This window comes from Miniopterus natalensis, chromosome 19 (assembly GCF_054644295.1).
Source record: "Miniopterus natalensis isolate mMinNat1 chromosome 19, mMinNat1.hap1, whole genome shotgun sequence".
NCBI lineage: Eukaryota > Metazoa > Chordata > Mammalia > Chiroptera > Miniopteridae > Miniopterus > Miniopterus natalensis.
In genome coordinates, this window is record NC_142099.1 from 16,146,964 (window position 1) to 16,165,316 (window position 18,353).

Genomic DNA, 18,353 nt, shown 5'->3' on the forward strand with positions numbered 1-18,353 from the left:
CCCTGAGCCTATTTACACTTATTGTAGAGAACTCCAAAAACCTTGATTCTCCGATTTTCTAGTATCCTGCAAATTAGATGTAGATATAGAACAAGCTGTTACAGAAAGCTATTGCTAAAGTCAGTGGGAAGTGATCACTAATATCCCGACAGGGAGAAAAGGAGGAAGCTATTACTACATAAAGGGAAATAAAACTTGAAAACCCACCATTCTCTGAGGCCTGTTGTCCGTTCTGGAGTAGACCTTGTTAGTCGCGTAGCCCACTCAGCTCCGCGGTCATACGCTCGCTATTGGCTGAGAATGCGCAGTGTACTCCAGATGGCTTTTCAATGATTTAATATTTGCATTAGTATTGGGAGGGATGACTTCCGTTTTCAGAAAGATTTGCATATTTTTAAAAAAACACCTCATTTTTTGTTTAAAAAATGCTGGGTGATCGAAAGCTAACAGTGTTAAGATTATCACAGGTGGCAACCACTCGTGCTGGCCTGTCTGTGCATGAGCATGGGGGCGATGGCTCTTTCTCGGTGCCTTTGGGGCAGCCTTCTGCTGGCTATTCTACCTGTTTCTTTACCTTTCTCTTTCTCTCTTTCTAGCCGGAGACCACCCCCATCACCAACTCGTCCCACTATAATCCGTCCACTAGAATCCTCCCTGTTAGACTAAACGAAGTGTGTGGCATGGCAGTTCATTACTAATGAATTATGCGAAAGCAACACATTTGATAACTGTTGCAGTAAATCATGAGTAGTCGCATGTGTGGACACCAGTAGGCAAGTAACCAGTTTTACTAACGCATTCGTCACTCATCTGCATTGCTCATGGTACGTCAAACCTTTGGGGTTTGACTCTTGAAAACTGCTGACCCTTCGAGGCTTCGTATGTTGTATGGACCAAGGTAGGTTTGTGTGGCAGCCCTTTACCTCGGGGACTGTTTGCCTACCCTGGCATATATTTGAAATTGCTTCGCACCAGTTTCCCAGGTTACCTTCCTGACAGCCCATTAAATGTAATTCTTAAGAGATAGCAGATGGTGGGCTCATACCTAAGCCATACACATTTATTTTCCCACATTCTGTTTTGGTTGACAGAAATAGTATTGTCTATTGTTAATGTTTCTGTCTATTCCGTAATTACCTGTGTAGATCCATTCCTTCCTCTTTATTTCATAAGACTGCTAGGAAGTGATTTTTTTAAATTAGGATTTCTTAAGAACAAAGCTTTTCTGGAAGAACGAGGCAGTTTGTAAAGGATGAGTTACTGCCTTGGTTGCTCCAGAGGGCTGCTCCTCCTGCCAGTGAGTTTGGTTTCATGCTAGCGGCACATTCGAGAGCAAGTCAGAGCTTGTTTTCCTGTAGCCAGTCAATAGATTTGACTAGTTAATTTCAGAATTCAGGAAGAAGCAAAACATCACATCTCTAGAAGTATCTGGAAAATGTAATTTCTTTACTCGTTTATCATTAACCTCTTCCTAGGTTACAGTGAAGGCTGACATGGAAAATATTTATTTTTTCAGATCCATTTAATTTTAGGCTTGGCTGACTACGCTTTGACACTAACTCCAGTTGATTTATTTATTTGGTTGGTTGGAGCAAAAATATTTCTCTCTTTCTCTGCTAGTACTTAATTCTCCTACGTAAAAATTTACCCTAACCTTTAAAACAGGCTTAAAGTAACTTTCTGTCCATTCTAGGCTTTCTTCACAAATCGTGAGCCTCACTATGGGATGACCATATTTAATGAATGGGGCCTGGAGTGAAAAGAAAAGCCACTTAGGCAACTTTTATAGTTGAACAGCTTCTGAGCCTTTATCCAGGTCATTCCAGAAAACGGCATTAAGACATTGAGATCTAAAGCAAGTGGGCAAATGCTAACGTTTCTGAAGTTTACAGGAGCCCATCGCCTGGGGGTTAATAGTTCAGTCTTGGGGCTGAGTTTTGGACAACCTAGGACCAGATGATTAGCACGTAGGAAACAGCCAGAAGCCAACTGGAATTTTGTTTGCTAACTGCTCCCAGACAGCAGACCAAGTATTCTCTGGATGGCGGTGTCCCGCGCCACTATTTCATATTCAGCAGAAGTAAATCAGTTTTCACCAACCGAAATGTCTCTCTTTGAAAGCAGCAAACATGATTTGTATGTTAGCTTAACTTTAATTTCCTGTGTAGTTTATACCCAAAGCAGACACCCATAAAGCATGAAGTAAAAACTTTCAGCCATTATTAAAAAGAGAACTCGCCAAGCTGGATGGCATCGTTTTGAACTTATTCTAAAGGGTTACAGCTAGCCCACTCGGGCAAAAACCAGAGAGTTCAAGATTCATAAAAAGGGCATTTCGACTTTTAAGTTACAAGTGATTATATAAAGATCACCACCCTAAATCTTCTCATATCTTTTTTCCCCCCCATTGGAAAAAACATTAACTCTTTGTGAAGGGAACAGATGTGCAAGAAACATACTGTTTTTCTAAAAATAAATGGAAATGTTAAGTAAACATCCATAATGAAATAAATAATCCACAGTGAGATCTTTTTATAAAATCCTCTCTCCTAAGGATTCGCTTTGCTTCTTCCTTTGAATTCTCTAAAATGGGCAGCTCGCGGAACATATACTCCAGGGTTTTGCTCTGTGCTGTTTGTGGTTTTATGTTCTGCTGCACTTCAGAAATGTCCTTCTGTGAGAGGAAAATATCGTGAATAACCAGGGATGTTCTTAGATCAGCACAAACCGTGTCAGGGAAAACTGGAGGTTCTTTTTCCAAGGTCCTTTCCCCGATCTTACGCAGCCGTAAACAACGGCATTTGTCCTCTTGGCTCTTGCTCTCAGAGTATAATCCCCCGGTTTCACTGTCCCAACTGCCTCTCCTTGTGGGTCCGTTTTTCTTCTAGTTCTTCTAGTTCTAGTTCTAAGTAAATTTCTGATGGGACCCAGCCCCCCACCCCTGGAATCTCAGCTGCCGTGCTGGAGAATAGTCTCGTTCTGCAGTGCGATGTCCGGTGATGGGCGTTAATCCCATTTCGCAGAGGGCCTGCATCCTGCTGACGGGAGGTGTCGACGCGAGTGCAGTGGGAGACGCTGGGATGCGCGTAGTTAGAGGCACAGCGTTCACACCAGGCCTTAAGGTGGGGATGTGGCTCTGAGCTTCCTGAGTGTTTCCCATTCCACTTGGGGTCCTTTGTAACGTCCTCCTAACTCTCATGTGGCCTGTGTAAGAGATGGAGCTCCGTCATGTCTCGTGTAACAAAACACACAGCGTTTTGGGATTTGGAAAAATAAACTGTCTCTTTGACGGGTCAGTCTATTTTACTGTCACATGCTAAGTCTTGCATGCTTATTGACTAATTTGGAATAACCATTTACTCAACCGTGGGCAGGTTATTGAAATAGTACTAATTTAGGACAGTTATATTGCATTTCCAGAAAACATCTACCAAAGTTACTCTTCTGAATATTGCTTTTAGCTGTGTTTTGTAACATAGAAGAGCAGTGGGGTCTGTTTATTAGCAAATTGCCTCTGTGTTCAGATACAAACTCATCTACTCTAAAATGTTATAATGAAACCAGCTTCTGATTTAGGAATAAATACTAGTCCTATAGATTAATTTTATGACTTTTTAGTATAGCGTTAGCCATAATTCTCAAATATGAAATGGGACCTAATACCAGTATGTGACCAATGTTGATGTTTTCTGTGTACCAACACCTTTTCTATGCATGTGTCTTTATGTATAACAGTGTATACGTAGTAAATTTGTTTCTGTAAGTACCTGTATTTTGTGCCCCTTTGGGTAGGTAGGTTTAAAAGCACTTGTTAAAATGCCACAAGCATGAGTGTGATTGTGTGTGCACTGTATGTGTGTGTATGTGTATGGGTGTAAATATTTATGTATACGTGTGCTTTGTATGTGTGGGTATGGATCTGTTTTTTAAACTGTGCTAATACAAGAGGGAGCTTTGGAGAACCTGCTACATAATACGTGAAAACAGTGGTCCATTTCTCATAGAGTACATGAGGTGTACAGAATTTTCTCCAGATTGTACTCGTTCTGAGAGGCACAAAGCTGAGAGTTACCATGACAACATAGTAGAATAACATCCACGGGCATTTGTATCTAAATCCACAGTACTGCTGTCTAAGAAGAAATAACCTTTGCCAATGCAGTTCGATCAGAAGTGTAAAATCTGGAAACCTACCTTTAAGGTCTCTAATTATCCGTGGATTGCTGAGCTGAATCTTAAAAGGCTAAGTTGGTCTGCATAGTCATCTTTTCTCCCCAGTAAAGGTTAAAAAATAAAGTCGAGGGATACAGCAATGTAATAAAAGCAATGGGACTCTGAGTGAATTGTTTGAAATTGACAGGAATCTCTTTACCATTGAGAATAAAGCCTACATAGTAGGCCTCTATTTATGGACCTCAGTGAGAGGAGAGGAGAGGCGAGACTCAAGCCATGAGTTTTGTATCATTTCGCCCAGAGGACTGCTAGCTGTGAGATCAGAGTTGAATGTGAAGGAAGCTGGACGATTTCAGAGAAACAACTGTTAGTTCACTCGATCACTCAGTCCTTTCCTAAAAGCTCAAGTGTGCCTCCTAGATCATCTTAAATAATCTCGTCTAGTGGGTGTGTGTTTAAAATTATGTGGTGCTCTGTATCCTGAGCTTTAAGACTATTTTGAGGCATATGCAGTATAAGCCCTGCTCTTGGTATATATGTGTAAGAATGTGTGAGTGTGTGAATATGTGAGGACAAGAGAGGGGAAGCTCAAGGACAGCCTCTTGTTTGTCTTAAGACCTGTTCATCCTGGTATGTTGGTGAGACTTCTCACCTCTCTGGTCTAGGTTTCGTGTGTGGCTCAGCTCAAGGCATCCATTTCTTTCATTTTTACCCTTGAATTCCTCCAACTTTGCTCACTACGTAATGTTTTCAAAATTATGATAAAAATGACTCTGTCTAGCCTCTTGCATTGTCTGCTGCCAACTTGATAAAAATTATTCCTGCCAGCCAGAAACTCCACCGTGACTTGATTGGTGTTTGATTTCATGTGTACAACCTGTGTTTTGCTTGCTTGTCTATGTTTACTTTCACTCCCTTTTTTAAAAATCAAATTCCTCTTTTGCCTTTTTATGAAGAAGCAGTGTACAGAAGCAAAATCTTGTCTTCACTGTTGAGTCGTCTTTGATTAATTTGAGCCAGAATACTTTCCACTGTCTTCTTGGCACTTTGGAGGTTTCTTAATGATGATATATGGATGGACTCTGTAAGTGGAATTTTGGAAGCCAGTTCCTAAAGCCTGTATCAGTCTTGAAGGTCACGTGGACCTGTTGTGAAAATGTGAAGCTGTATTTCTGAACCTGAAATAAATGATAACCTTTGAAGGACTCCCCCTTCCTCATTTTTGTTTGTATCTGAGTCATTTCTTTGTGTATCAGTAAAGATCTGACACTTGTAAATGATTCTAACTCTTTTGATCAGATTGGCCCAGAACGACGTGGAGGATGACATTTGGCATTACTGTCATTAATTCAGGAAAGAACGAGATTTTTTAAAGGGAGCAAATGGAAAAAAATCAAAGACAGGAGAGTGGGAGACATTTTATTCCTGATTTGAAGTCATTGTTGGATCAAGTTCGAGAAGGACCCAAACCTTAGACAGCTGAGGGTGTGACGTGACACCCGCCAAGAGGCACCGTGACATTTTGCTATTGCAAAGGAAGTGTTCATGAAACACCCTGGGAAGCAGAGGGAGGAAGAACACTTGGCCCAAACGTTAGGTCCGTGGAAGGCATTTCTTACAGGAACTATTGAGCTCCTGACTCAGTAGTTGGCCTCCGCTGTTTACTCACCAGGGATTAAGGGGAGAAGTGAACCCCTTTCCATTTCCCCAACACGAAGAGAATGGAAGGGTGGTCAGTAGTCACACGCATCCTTGTCCTTACTGTTCCCAGAGAAGAAAGAAAGACTCTTTATTCAGAGTCTTGAGACTCGGTCCCTTACTAACATGCAGAGTCCCAGATGGCGCAGAGACAAGAAGGAATTCGGGGGAGAAACGCTGGGCCAGCCTCCTGCGTTCAGGCTCTGCTCGCTGATGAGCGGGAAAGACTGTTGTGCTGCCTCACGTTGTCCTGCCGCCTCTTTCTCGCGTCCCCGCACCTCCCGGGCGTGGCGCTGTCCTGCCCTCCAGGCAGCCTCTGAGCGCAGGGAGTCGGGAGGGGAGCGGCGCCCTGCCGTGCGCTGTGGGCTGCCGGCCGGGCGCCGTGTTTTACCGCACGGTTCTGTATTCAGAATAGTTTCTGATGGAAATGACCAAAACCAGGGGATCTTATTGTAACTACGTGACAGATGTTCATTGGTATTTTTAAAGCAGTGCTGGCACCAGTGTAGATAGCTGCTCAGTTAGTTTTCCAGATTCTCGTTTTTCTGTGGGAATCTGAGTCGCATCCCGAGGAGCATGCCAGGGGAGACTGTCAACCAGGAGAGTAGTGAGGCGGCTGTCGTGCTTTCCGTCCCGGTACAACCCACACCCGCCACGGTCACTCTGAAGGCCACGTATCGGCGATCTTTCACTCTGTGGCACCTAATAGTTAGAATATGTGCGAGAGACGTCTGTGAAGTTTCCCAGAGTGCACCCCGTGAGATTTTAGTAAGTTTCACCACATGCACCAGGGGTGTCTGGTTAAAGGTACCCGGGCAAGGGTGACTAGAGTCAGTGTTTTCGTTCTGGAAGACCGTACGGAGCTTTACATGAGGCCGCACCGTGAACCTCCAAGAGGGGGTTAGAGTCCCCGTCGGTGCTTTGTTCAGGGAGCGTCTCACAGGACGGTATCCCAGGGGCCCCCCGTGGCAGACACCTAACAGCATCAGTGGCTTCGGGCCAGAGGGAAGAAGGCACTGGGTGACCAGCCCAGCAAAGACTGTCAACTGTGAGAGCAGCCAGCGCTCCCAGCTTGGGACGGTCCTCCTGGAGCCCTGGTGCTTTGTCACAGGAGTGTGGGGACCCCAAGCAGGAAGGTCACATGGGAACAGGCTGCAGGAAGCCATTTCGAGAGGGGCACGCAGTGAGTCTTAGCAAGTCTTGTAGGGGAGCCGGGTGATTTTCAATACCCTTTTCCCTCTCGCTCTCTAAACAAGAGCTCCTTTACATTAATTCCATCGCCCCCATTTTATCCTTGTAAAGGGAGGGATCCAGGCTGATTTCAAATGATGGGGCATCGGAGAAAAATCGAGAAGGATCCCTATTCCTACAGCCTTTCTTGTACTTTCCCAAGACTTCGGGCTCCTCCACTGCCCTGGGATTTAAGGTCTCTGAACAATGGGCAAAAAAAGCAAGCAGGGGAGATTCTGTGAGATCGTGACAGAAAAGTAAAAAGTTCCGAGGAAGACCTTCCCGGGGATCTTGCCCCAGGAATGTCCCCCTAAGGCCAGACTGCAGCACGGTGGCTGGGGGTGAGTCACCGCTCATTAATACTTGAGTCTTCTCTGTGTGAGTTATGCCCGTGTTCCATACACAGCTTTTCCTGTCCCCTCACCTTCCTGTCCTGGCCAAACAATTCTGGGAAGTTATTTTTCAGAAAGGTTAAGAAGGTGTAGCCTAAAATTATAATCTCAGTTAGGTAGATTAGCTCGTATACCATGAGCTCTGAAATTGGTTAGCCACTCAGTGTTTGAGTTCAGTCCTCCGACTTTCATATGAGAGCCGGCAACATATAAAACTCTTTATAGGAAAGTCCAGAGAGTCTCAGGACTTGCCTTCAAGCACTTCAGCATGGCACAAGCAATATATAGAAAATTCTGGAAAGGAAATAGCAAAACCTGGACTGCGGAGATCCACGACAACGGACCCTGAGCCAGTGTATGGTGTCACTGTCAACAATGCCTTTTTGACACCAGGAGGAGTTAGGCCCAGGATAAGTGAAGAGGAAAAGACAGAGTTGTCTGAGGGGATAAACATCATTCTGAGGCTGGAAGCAAACATTCTTGTTGGTGGTGTCCCTAAAAAATGTATACACACTTCAACAACTGATATAGCTCAGCCAGTGTTTCTTTCTTCTCAGATTTAACCCATTGGAATTAATAATAGGTTAAAAGCGTGTATACATTTTGGAGGGACACCCTGTATTCTGAGACATGGAGTTTCTGGTCCTGTGTCTGGGTTAGAATATCAAACTAGCTCCAACAGGAAAGCACTTTGGCAAATGCAAACAGAATGTCCCTTCAGCACTTGGGACTCGCTGCTGGGTTTAATGGCTCACCTTCCACCCTGCTGAGGTCATTAAAGTATCCCAAAACCCTTTCAGAGCTCAAAAATAGTTTCTGTTTGCTGGGCAGGTAATAAATCTCATTGAGCCTGCCTGGAATTTAATTCCACTTTCTTCATGAAAACACCAGGGACACCCATTACCTGGATCTCAAGGCTTGCAGACCGCCCCCCAGCTCCCCACTTGAAAGGTTAGGCACCAATAACAAGTTCTTTATCATTTATATGGATGGGAGGCCTCTTAAGTATAGCCAGCTTAAATTGGACCAAAGAAAAATTGGTCTTGGACTTGGGGGGGGGGGGGGTAAGATTGTGGGATTTTTTTTAACCACTGCCCTGTCATTTTGGCTCCTTAACATCTCAGAGAAGATGAAAAAGAAGTTTGTTCTTGTTTTTGTGTTTGTTTTTTTTGTAGACTTCATTGCTCCACTCACTGAAGTGTTACAAGAGTAAGACAGAAGTGAGTATGTTTTTGAACACGTAGCCCCAAAGAAGTCCCCCAGAGGGCAGGGCGCCGACCGAGCTAACCCCTCGGCCGTGGGCTGCGGTAATGTTGAGTCTGTTCCCGATTTGGTTAGAAAGAGGACACTGAGGTGTAGATTCTGCCGGAAACCAGCAGGGAAGCTTCACTTGACCTGCTGTTCTGCTCACAGAGCTGTGTGCGGCTCTGGAGACTTTACTGGACCTTCTCCAGCCCCAAACCATCAGAGAGGCTGCTGTCCAAGTTCGGCACAGCTCTGGGACCTTCTTTCACAGCCCGTGGGCCTGACGAGATGCAGGCCAGGCTAAGGGCATGGAGAGAGCCCAGCAAACCAAATCTCATGTACCCTGGACCCAGGTCAGAACCGATCAGAACTTCAGTGGCACCCAGCTCGGAGATAGAGGGAAATCCTACAAAATCCTGGGGTCACCGTGGACCAGGCCTCACCTTGTAGTTTCCCTGGGCCCCGAAAAGCTGTCACATCGGGATATTCACCTGGAGCAAATTCCTTTTCTCCAGTCCTGACATTTTCTGCATTGTGATTACATAGCTCATGTGATCTTTTGACACCTTCTCATTTCCCCCACCTTGAAAAAATGTCACCTGTCATATTTCTATGGCAACTCCCTCTCACCACTATGGAGATTTCACAACATTTGTGGAAATCTTTGGAAATAAGCCAGTGTCCCAAAGTTGGGGCTGGGAATCAGATTCTTGAGTCATAAAGGTATTTGGCTCCGGTACTGTGCCCAGTTCTGAATGCGATGCATGGATTCCTCATTCCACGGTACAAAATAAGATCTTGGAGTGGACTCAAGTGGCTCGTACCTGTCACGCTACTGATAGCCAGAAACAGTCCTGGAACGGCTACCAGCCGCGTGGTATTCTCCCGTGTCCCCCGGTGTCTGCATGCTTCTTTGGTCTGATTGAATTGGACTTCTGTGGGATAATTTTGCATGCTCTTAATTTGGGTTTATCATTCAAATATCGTTTGCTTCCGCTGCATCTGTGTTTTTCTTTTTGTTATTTTGTTTTGTTTTGTTTTCACCAGGCGACCCCCTCCTGCCGTTCCAGGACGACCATCCTAACCCCCATCATCCATCTCCTTTCGTTTCCAACAGCATGTCCATCCGTGGTGTTTAAAAGCCTTTCGTTTGCACTATATGTCATATGTACATAAAAACTTTTATTTTTGATCTATGTCTATAATAAAAACAAAGTTTATTCTATATATATATATATATATAAAAAAACAAAATGTGTCCTGTTCCTTTTTTCTAAAGAAGACACAAATTAAAATAAGAGTTTGTTTAAACTAAAACAAGGTAAGGGGAGAAATATACAACTTACTCTTTTAAGGGGCTTAAGTTGAAAAAAAGATTGATTTTAAGTTCTTAAAGCATTGCAACTTAAGGTGCTATTTGGTATGAATAATTGTCTTTAATTTTGAAATGTCTTTCCAATAAAAGTATGAAAAGATGCAGTAAAAATTCTGGGAGTCTAGAAAAGAAAACTGATTAATATCAACCTGCCTCCAAGAATCCCATTAATAATAATTATTGCACAAAAACAGTTTGTTGTTTTTATTACTTTTCTAAGTACTCTTGTAGGAGATAAAATATGTAAGATCGTCTAAGAAATTGTAGGTCTTAAACACATAAGCCTCACACATTCTGTTTTGGCTAATTTAGAGGGAAAATATCGTTCAAAGTACAGGGCAAGAAAGCATTGCCGCCTTGAGGAGAGAGATTCTTAATGATGTCAGTCAGGTACTGGAAGGGTGGGATCTACATGAGTTCTGGAGGGAAAGAACTTTGTTTTATACCTTAAGCCTCAGATGGCAATTGCAACACTGAAATTTTAAACTATCATTTAAAAAAAACAAACCCAAAGATTTATCCAAATAAAATGTTTATTATTAAGGTCATCTACTACAACCCACCAAACCTGTGGTCTGCACCCTTCCCAAGGGTTTGAGAATTCAGAATTTCCTTTTTGAAGATTGACATGGTCTAAATCAGAATTTAAACGTATCTCCTATTAGATGAGATTCACCTTTTTTAGGCGTTTGGTACCTTTCCACTTTGTCTTCAGCATGAACTTAATTTTATGTAAGTTTAGAGGACTTTAAAACGTAGGTGGACCTGATGAACCATGAGAAAGGAAAACTCAGGTCGTAGCAGAATGAACCAATTCCTGGGCGACCATACCCGTCTCAGCAGAGAAGTGCGGTCCCTTCCTTACCTTAGGTGGGCAAGGAAAAGGTGGGGAGTAAAATGACACCATGCGAAGGTTTGCTCATATGTATTTACTCTTTGCAGTGTTTCCAGGTTTCATAATAGACCCCTGTCCCCACCCCTCCCTCAATGTTTGAGAGTGAAAAATGTACAGCATTCTTCAGCTTTGACCATAACTCCGATCATCAGGAGGAACAAACCACTGTGCCTGTAATAAAATTAACATTTCTTAAATATCCTTACTCCTTTATTTATGCGTTAAACCTTCCTTGAATTCATCATAATGTCCTAGTTCCTGGGAACCCCAGAGGAGTGACAGGAGCAAAATAGCTTACAAAATAAAATCAGCTATTTGAGTTCTAGAACCAGGTTGTCCACTCGACCCACCGCGCTCACATTCTAGAACACGCTGGCTTTGCCCTCTGACCAAGAAGGAGCAGCAGAACGCGTCTCGGCCCCGCAGAGGCCGATCTGCGGGTCTAATGGGAGAGCGGACGCAAGGCTCCAAGTCACAAGCGCTGGCTGAGCAGGTGACACGCTGGTGTGGACGCTGACGTCGTCTGCTGACAAAAGGCTCTAGGTCCAGCAGGTTCTGCAGCCGGCTTCCCCGGGACCAGTGAGGGTTGTTGGTAGAGCTCCCCAGCCTCCGGCTAGAAAAACCCAAGACGTCTAAGGCATGGAGAAAAAGGAGCTAAAGGTAAGCAGAAAGCAAGCTTCCAGTCCTTTCCTCGCGGGGTGTCACTGGTAAGTCAAGGCCCCTGAGCCGCGGGCACCGCAGACACGCTGCCGGGGGCACTTCGACAGGCATCCTGCAGGTCGAAGCCACAAGGAGACAGGGAACCAACGTCTGCTGTTCTTTTAGAGGCAGGGACACCTCCAGTGGCTTTCAAATATGACACACTTCTCCTTTTCGTCCCAGACTTTGAAAAACTGTGGTACTGGCCAACATCTGTTTTATAACTCAACACTGTTATTTTTTTAAACTCGGAAAATGGATGCTGGAATCTTCGGTTCAGTTCCACGAGATTCTGAAGTCAACCTTTGCAATTGTGAATTTGTTTTAAAAACACGAGCTTCCCGCACAGGGAGAGGAGCTTTCTGGAAAAGGAAGAGGCCTCTGTAGCCCTTCAGAACACGGCAGAGCCTGTCTGACACCAGCCGCCTCCACCGCCGGCATGCGCGCCGGGTTTGTTTGGGTTTTTTATACTACAAGTTACTGTTGAATCGCAATACTGTCCACATACTAAGATCAGATAAAGTGGCAGCTATTAAACGAGTCAAGACTATCAACTGCTACTCCAGTTGTTTTTAATCAAATCAAGTTTACAGGACATTGTATCGGGTCCTGATTTTCAGCCCCACTTCCCATCTTCAATGCCTCTCAGGAGCAGGAGCCACGAGCAGGCACCGGGTAAAGAGCCCCTTAGCAACCCAGGAGGCCAGAGAGATTTCGGGATCCTTAAGACAGTAACAGTCACCAAAGTGGGTGACAGCTGACGACAGAGGATATTTTTGAAGCTACAAATACCACAATGGAAAAACTAGCCTTTTGGGCTCTTAAGGGCCTTTGTATCAGCTCTTTCCTCTTCCTGGGACACTCTTCCCCGAGAGTCTGGATCATTCCCTCGCTGCCTGCAAGTCTTTGCTTAAGTGTTGCCTTTTCCATGAGACCTACCCTGACCCCCTTAGTTACTACCATTGCTTTTCCCCCCATGGCTTCTGTTACCTCCTTCTTATATATATTCTTAGTCTACTGCTAGAATGTAAGCTCTACTAGGTCAGGGACATTTGTGCCTTTGAGTCATAGATCTATTACGAGCACACAAAACAGTTCTGTCATATAATTAGTGTTCAATAAATATTTGTTGAATAAATTCCCGAGGCCAAACATCATTAAATGTGAATGGTAGAAAGTGAGTAGAGATAGGCCTAGGTGGGCAGTGATTTTGTTAGATGTTAGGGGAATTCTCAGTCTCCTCAACTTTAAAATATAATACCTGTATGACAGGATCAAGAGACGTAGATAAGACAATGTATATAAAATGCCCAACGCAGTGCCTTGTACACACTGGGTACTCAAAAATGTAACTGTTATAATTTACCGAGTTCCTGTGTGCTATTTATTTCCTGAATTTGTGGGGACCTCAGCTAGTTCCCAAAGCACAATTCAGCAAGAGTCCCAAGACTCTTACTAAATTTATTTATAAAAGGAAATATCAATCTTCCACAAGGTGGCACTGTGTCCCAGCCCGGTTCCCTGCATTCAGCCTGTTTGAAATATTGTAAAACTGTGTGACTGATGCCCTCTGCTGGCTTGTTTTTGTTTTTCTTGACCTTGAGCCTTTGGCTTAGAAGGAAGCTCATGTGCTTCCTCAAGTATGCTCAGCATGAATTCTTGAATCCACAACTTAAGCCAGCTGCCCAAAGGCTCACTCAAAGTTTGCAGAACTGACACAGCATACAGGCATGGCACTGACACCAGTTTGCTCGCCACGCAAAATCAATGCGCGTTGCCACACTCCGATCTTTGCACAGCCTTCTAGGTACCTGCCAATCATCTATCAGCCACATCATGCCTGAAGTGAAGCACACCTGCCACCCAGTAGCTCTACCTGTCCTTGATCCCTCCATCCCAACTACAATCCCTGATACCTTTTGGAGGGATAAGCCTCCCTATTCCGCCCTCCTTGCTCTCACCTGCCACCACCAACCAACCTCCGGCCTTACCTATAACTTAGACAAGAGGCAGAGCCAGGAGGAAGGGTGCAGAGGGGGAAGGCAGGCAGTTTCTTGGGCAAACAAGTATTTGACAGATTGGGGTTTTAATTCCATTGCTACTGTGACCTCTCCCTTCCACCCCCCCATACACACACACAGTATTCTCTGGGAATCTAAATCATTAGTACAGGGGTGGGCGAAAATAGGTTCACAGTTGTGAGTATGCAAAATTTATTCTTATATTATCTAATTATTGTATTATTTATTATTAAGCCACTTTTGCCTGCCTCTTTATTCTACCTGCACCCTCTCAGTGTGGTTTAAATTTAAGAGACTGCCAGCATCACTGTACTTAAGCGATGGGAAACTTCCCCACCAGCTGTCACATCAGGTCACAGCATAGCTGCCCTGGCCTGCACCCCCACGCCAGCAGCAACCCGGGGAAGCACACCTTAGTGAGCCTGTTCATCCTTCATGTAGCAGCACTCAAAGGCCTTGGACATCTCAACATTTTCTTACAAGACATTTATGGATTTTTTATTTGTATTTTCCCCAAACATTTTTAGAATCCATTTATATTCCTGGCCTGTGAAACTTCTTGGTGTTACATGCATTTAGTGTGTGGAATTATATTTTCACTTTTCTTAAACCTGCCCTGCTCAAATTTCAGAGGGGGTCTGCTCCTCTGTGTCCCGATTTACGAAGCTAATCCACATTCACTTGCACCCGTAACAGTGTTCTAGGCAGTGCCTGTGTACCTCCCTGGAGCCTTCCCTCTGGGCTGCCGGGTTCTAGTCTCGATCTGTTTTCGTAGGCCAGCCTCCTTTCCCTTTGATTCTTCTCATTTTGATTTTCTAGTTACTAGTCCAAATTAAAATCAGTGCTCAAGACATTTTTGAGAGGTCTATGCTCAAAGAAATAAAAACACTACTTCTTAGGAATACTAGTGCCCTGATGAGATTTGATTTGAAGTTAATTTCTAGAGAGAAGGGATAGTACAGGGACTTGCCCCAAGCAAATAAATGATTTCATGAGGAACCAGCTATTCTGGGGACACCTGATGCATTTTGCATCTCATCTCTGCCGGCAGGTCTCCTACATGTCAACTTAGTAACAACCGTAATAATAGCTAACACGGATAAAGTGCTCTGTCCAGCATTCTTCAAAGCACTTTGCATCTCATTTAATCATCAGAGTTCTAGAGGCATTTTTATTCCCACCTTCCAGATGAGAAAACTGAAACACAGTAGCCTATGATCTGATCTTTTACTCCCTCTTAGGTCAGCTGGACTGCTCATTACCTGCAGGATAAAGCCTCAGCTCCCAACTGTTCAGACTCCTAATTGTTACTCAAGCCTCCCATTCCAATTTTTCCTCCCCATAACCTGGAACCCCTCCCCCCCCTTCATACTGTGCTAAAAACAGATGTGCCTCAGTGGTAGGCACATTTTGCATGCAAGTGTGTTTGGGAGCCTGATTTTTGGCAGAATCCACAAGTCAGACTTTAGATTTAAAATCACATCAACAGCTATTGGAATTTGTTAGAATTTTATTTGGCATTCTAAAGATCTGAAATCAGGCCCAAATTCTGACTAGACGGTCTGCTGGGGCAGAGGAGCAGTTGCCCTCACAGGACAGAGCACACTCCCTCATTTCCAGTTATCAGTCAGCTGCACCAGCCTCACTTGCTGCTATTACTGACCTGGCTCCAAAAGGCCTCTGCCGCCTTGCCCTAAGACCATCTTCTCCCACTTAAATCACACCTACCCTCCAAAACTAACCTCAGATGCCATCTCCTCTAGTAAATATTTCCTAATACTCCAGTCTGACCTCCAGCCTCTTCGGGTTCCCTCAGCATTTTGCTGTGTATTACGGCACATACATGCTTCACTAAGAATGAAGTAGGAACTCTGAGTCAAGGTTAAGAGAACAATTCTGTAGTTTTAGGCAACAAAACGACATAGCATCCAGGGTTCTAGGATCTGAGCTCTAGATAAATAATGGAGCCCACATTAGTACATGAAAGGGTAGAGAAGCGACTATATTCACACACACAGAGGCACATTTTTACCACCTCTTCACTTTTCATGCCCCTTCTGTCTGCCTTCTGCTTACAGGAAAACCAGACGCAATTTGATGGATATGCTGTTAGTGTTTAATAAATAGAAACTGCATCACTTCATTTGTTACAGTGAGTAAAACATGGGAGGAAACCATCCTTGAGGGCCCCAGAAAGCTTTTTCATCCACCAAACAACAGAAAAGACAAGCACATTCACCACCCAAGCCCTTGGTTCACTTCTCCTGATCTCCGTTCTCCCACCCGCATCAGCCTGCTGCTTCCAGAATGGAACTCTGCCTTCGATCGGATCCCAGCTGGAGGCTGCCCTATCACTTGCCTAAATAATGGGATGGAGGCGCCGAACTTAGCTGAGGAACCTGGACAAGTCTTCTTTAATCTCAGCCTCATCCCAAGGCCCATGAATGTTTTCTTTAAAAAGCTGCAGGCGAATGAGGTAGAAAGGGCAGAGGCAGGAGATGGACACCAGCAGAAGCGCAAAGAGGGTGGCTCCCACCGCACTGATGGACAGCAGGCCCCCCAAGGCTGAGAACGCAAAGAGCAGCGTGACTCCCACATAGCTGCGGGGAGTACACGCCTTCAGTTTCTTCTGTAACATGGGCCACAGGGCAAAAATCTGGATGGCAAACGTCACCATGATGAAGGCATGCAGGGTCCGGGGCAGGCGTGAGGCCAGGCAGACAGAAGCAAAGATGGCCATGTTCAAGGACAAGGTGCTGGAAACAATGGCAGCATTGGCACCATAGTCGAAGAAGATGAGGTGGCCTAAGAGCATGAAGACTGACATGGCGTAGATGGTGTCAGTGCTCACGGACTCTGTCAGGGTCTTTAGCACGGGTGAAAAGCCGTACGTGAAAGTAATGAAGACCAGGGCACTCTTGAGGTCAGCCCACCGAGTCCGCCCGCTCTTCCTCCGTCCCTCACCTCCATCAAGGAGATCAAACAAAACATAGCCAATCAGTGACAAAGCCAGGCCAGTCCCAAAAAGCCAATGAGGGGCCAGAAGACCCTGGTCCATATACCACCAGATGACCCCAAAAACACAGACACTGCACAGCTGCTGTATCACCACGCTGGACTCAAATACCACAGCCCAATACTGGTACTTCCGGGCGTGGATGTTCTTCCGGAGCTCTTCCAGGAACCGCTGGTCCACATAGTTGTCAGGAAAAGGCTGTCGCTCGTACAGGACCTTCTGCCACCTGGTCTCAGTGGTGGTAGTTACAGGCTGGGCACACATCCTTTCCCTCGGGGTCAGGCCAGTTCAGTTTCCCAGAAATCCATAGGGTTCGTTCTTTATAAAGTCTTGAAATAAGCCCTCTCCGGAAATCCCATGCTGTGTGGTAGTTGATATTGTGCCGACCTTCCCTTGTTTTCAAAGGCTGCAACCCAGGCGAGGCCTGCGAGAGACGAGTTTCTCCTCTGAGTCAGGACAACACAGCCAAGTTCCTAGAAAGATAGACCACGAACCTATAAAACTGCTGAAGGTCAAGGGTAGGGCTGAGTTAAAAATCAAACCAACTCCCTTTATTAAAAGTCTGAGCAAAATGCATGTGGTGGCCCTCTTATAACAATGGACATTAAAGTCTTTCAGATTTTAAATGGTCTTCCCTTGGATAATGCCAGACGTCTGTCGGCTGTCACTCATTGAGGGCCTAGGATGTGCTAAGTGCCTTCCCTAGCTTTCTTTCCTTTCATCTCCACAATCCTGCAAGTTAGTCCCACTTTAGTAAAAAGCTCAGATTCGAATTGCTCGAGTAACTTTCGCCCAAGTTAACAGTGGTAAGTGGTGGAGCCAGATGCAAAGCCTGACCCCAAAGCCTGTGCCTCCCTCCAATCCAGCTCTTAGCTAGGGGTTCACACCCCTGAGGTCTGTGGATGGGCTGGGAGCGTCCCCAAGCCCTGTCACTGCGTGCCTGTTGCTGCCACTGAATGCAACTGTCTAGGGACAGGCCCAGAGCTTTGACTGAGTTCTCAAAAGTATCTGTTATTTAAAAAGTCTGAAGGCAGCAGTAAACTGCATCATACCGACAAATGTGAGCTCTGCGGTTCATTTAGCCAAAGCCAAGGATTCAGAAACGAAAGATCCTTGAACTGAGGTCACCATCCTCTAAAAAGCTACCATCCTCCTGAGAAAGATGAAGGTGTAGGGGGATCGGAGACAGTGACCCGTCTGTCACAACAGGAAAGCTGTGCGTCAGAAACGCCCGCAAATGTACGAGGAGGGCTCTTCCCGCGCGACCTCCCTCGTCCCGCGGAGCCCACCAGAGGTTTGGCTGCACGAGCCCACCCGGGGGCCCGTCCCCGCAGCAGGGACCCCGGCCAGGGCACCGCACTCCCGCCGCCACGCCCCGCCCGGCCGGGAGGGAGACCCGGGAACACCGATTCCCGCTCGGAACCCACCTGCCCGCCGGTTCACAGGGATCGCGGCCATGGCGACGGCCGCCCCCCTCCTTCCCCATCCGGGGCGCCGAGGTCGCGGCGGGGACCGAGCACTTCCGGGTCCGCCGCCACCTCGCGGCCAGAGCGCCCTCCCCGCGCCTGCGCGCTCGCTGCTGCCCCTCGTGGCTGTCCGCGGAACTCCC

General features: G+C 45.7%; 2 protein-coding genes across 3 annotated transcripts in view; one reads left to right on the forward strand and one right to left on the reverse strand.

Annotated features, from left to right (window-relative positions):
• DNM3 (dynamin 3) overlaps positions 1-5,573 on the forward strand; it is a 348,064-nt gene extending 342,491 nt beyond the window's left edge. Inside the window, exon 20 of the mRNA XM_016221402.2 lies at positions 597-5,573. Within this exon, the coding sequence (XP_016076888.1) occupies positions 597-666 (70 nt within the window). The 3' untranslated portion in view covers positions 667-5,573. The remainder of the gene's footprint in view (positions 1-596) is intronic.
• A 10,248-nt stretch (positions 5,574-15,821) lies between these two features.
• On the reverse strand, positions 15,822-18,242 carry PIGC (phosphatidylinositol glycan anchor biosynthesis class C). 2 transcript variants are annotated; one of them, XM_016221615.2, is made up of 2 exons: positions 18,172-18,242; positions 15,822-17,217 (listed from the first exon to the last, which is right to left on the reverse strand). In XM_016221615.2, the coding sequence occupies exon 2, from the start codon at positions 17,006-17,008 to the stop codon at positions 16,115-16,117; it is 894 nt and encodes a 297-aa protein (XP_016077101.1). In that variant the 5' UTR covers positions 17,009-17,217; positions 18,172-18,242; the 3' UTR covers positions 15,822-16,114. The 2 variants fall into 2 exon arrangements, with proteins under 2 accessions (XP_016077101.1, XP_016077102.1); XM_016221616.2 differs by lacking the exon at positions 18,172-18,242 and adding an exon at positions 17,797-17,911.
• Positions 18,243-18,353: the final 111 nt, after the last annotated feature.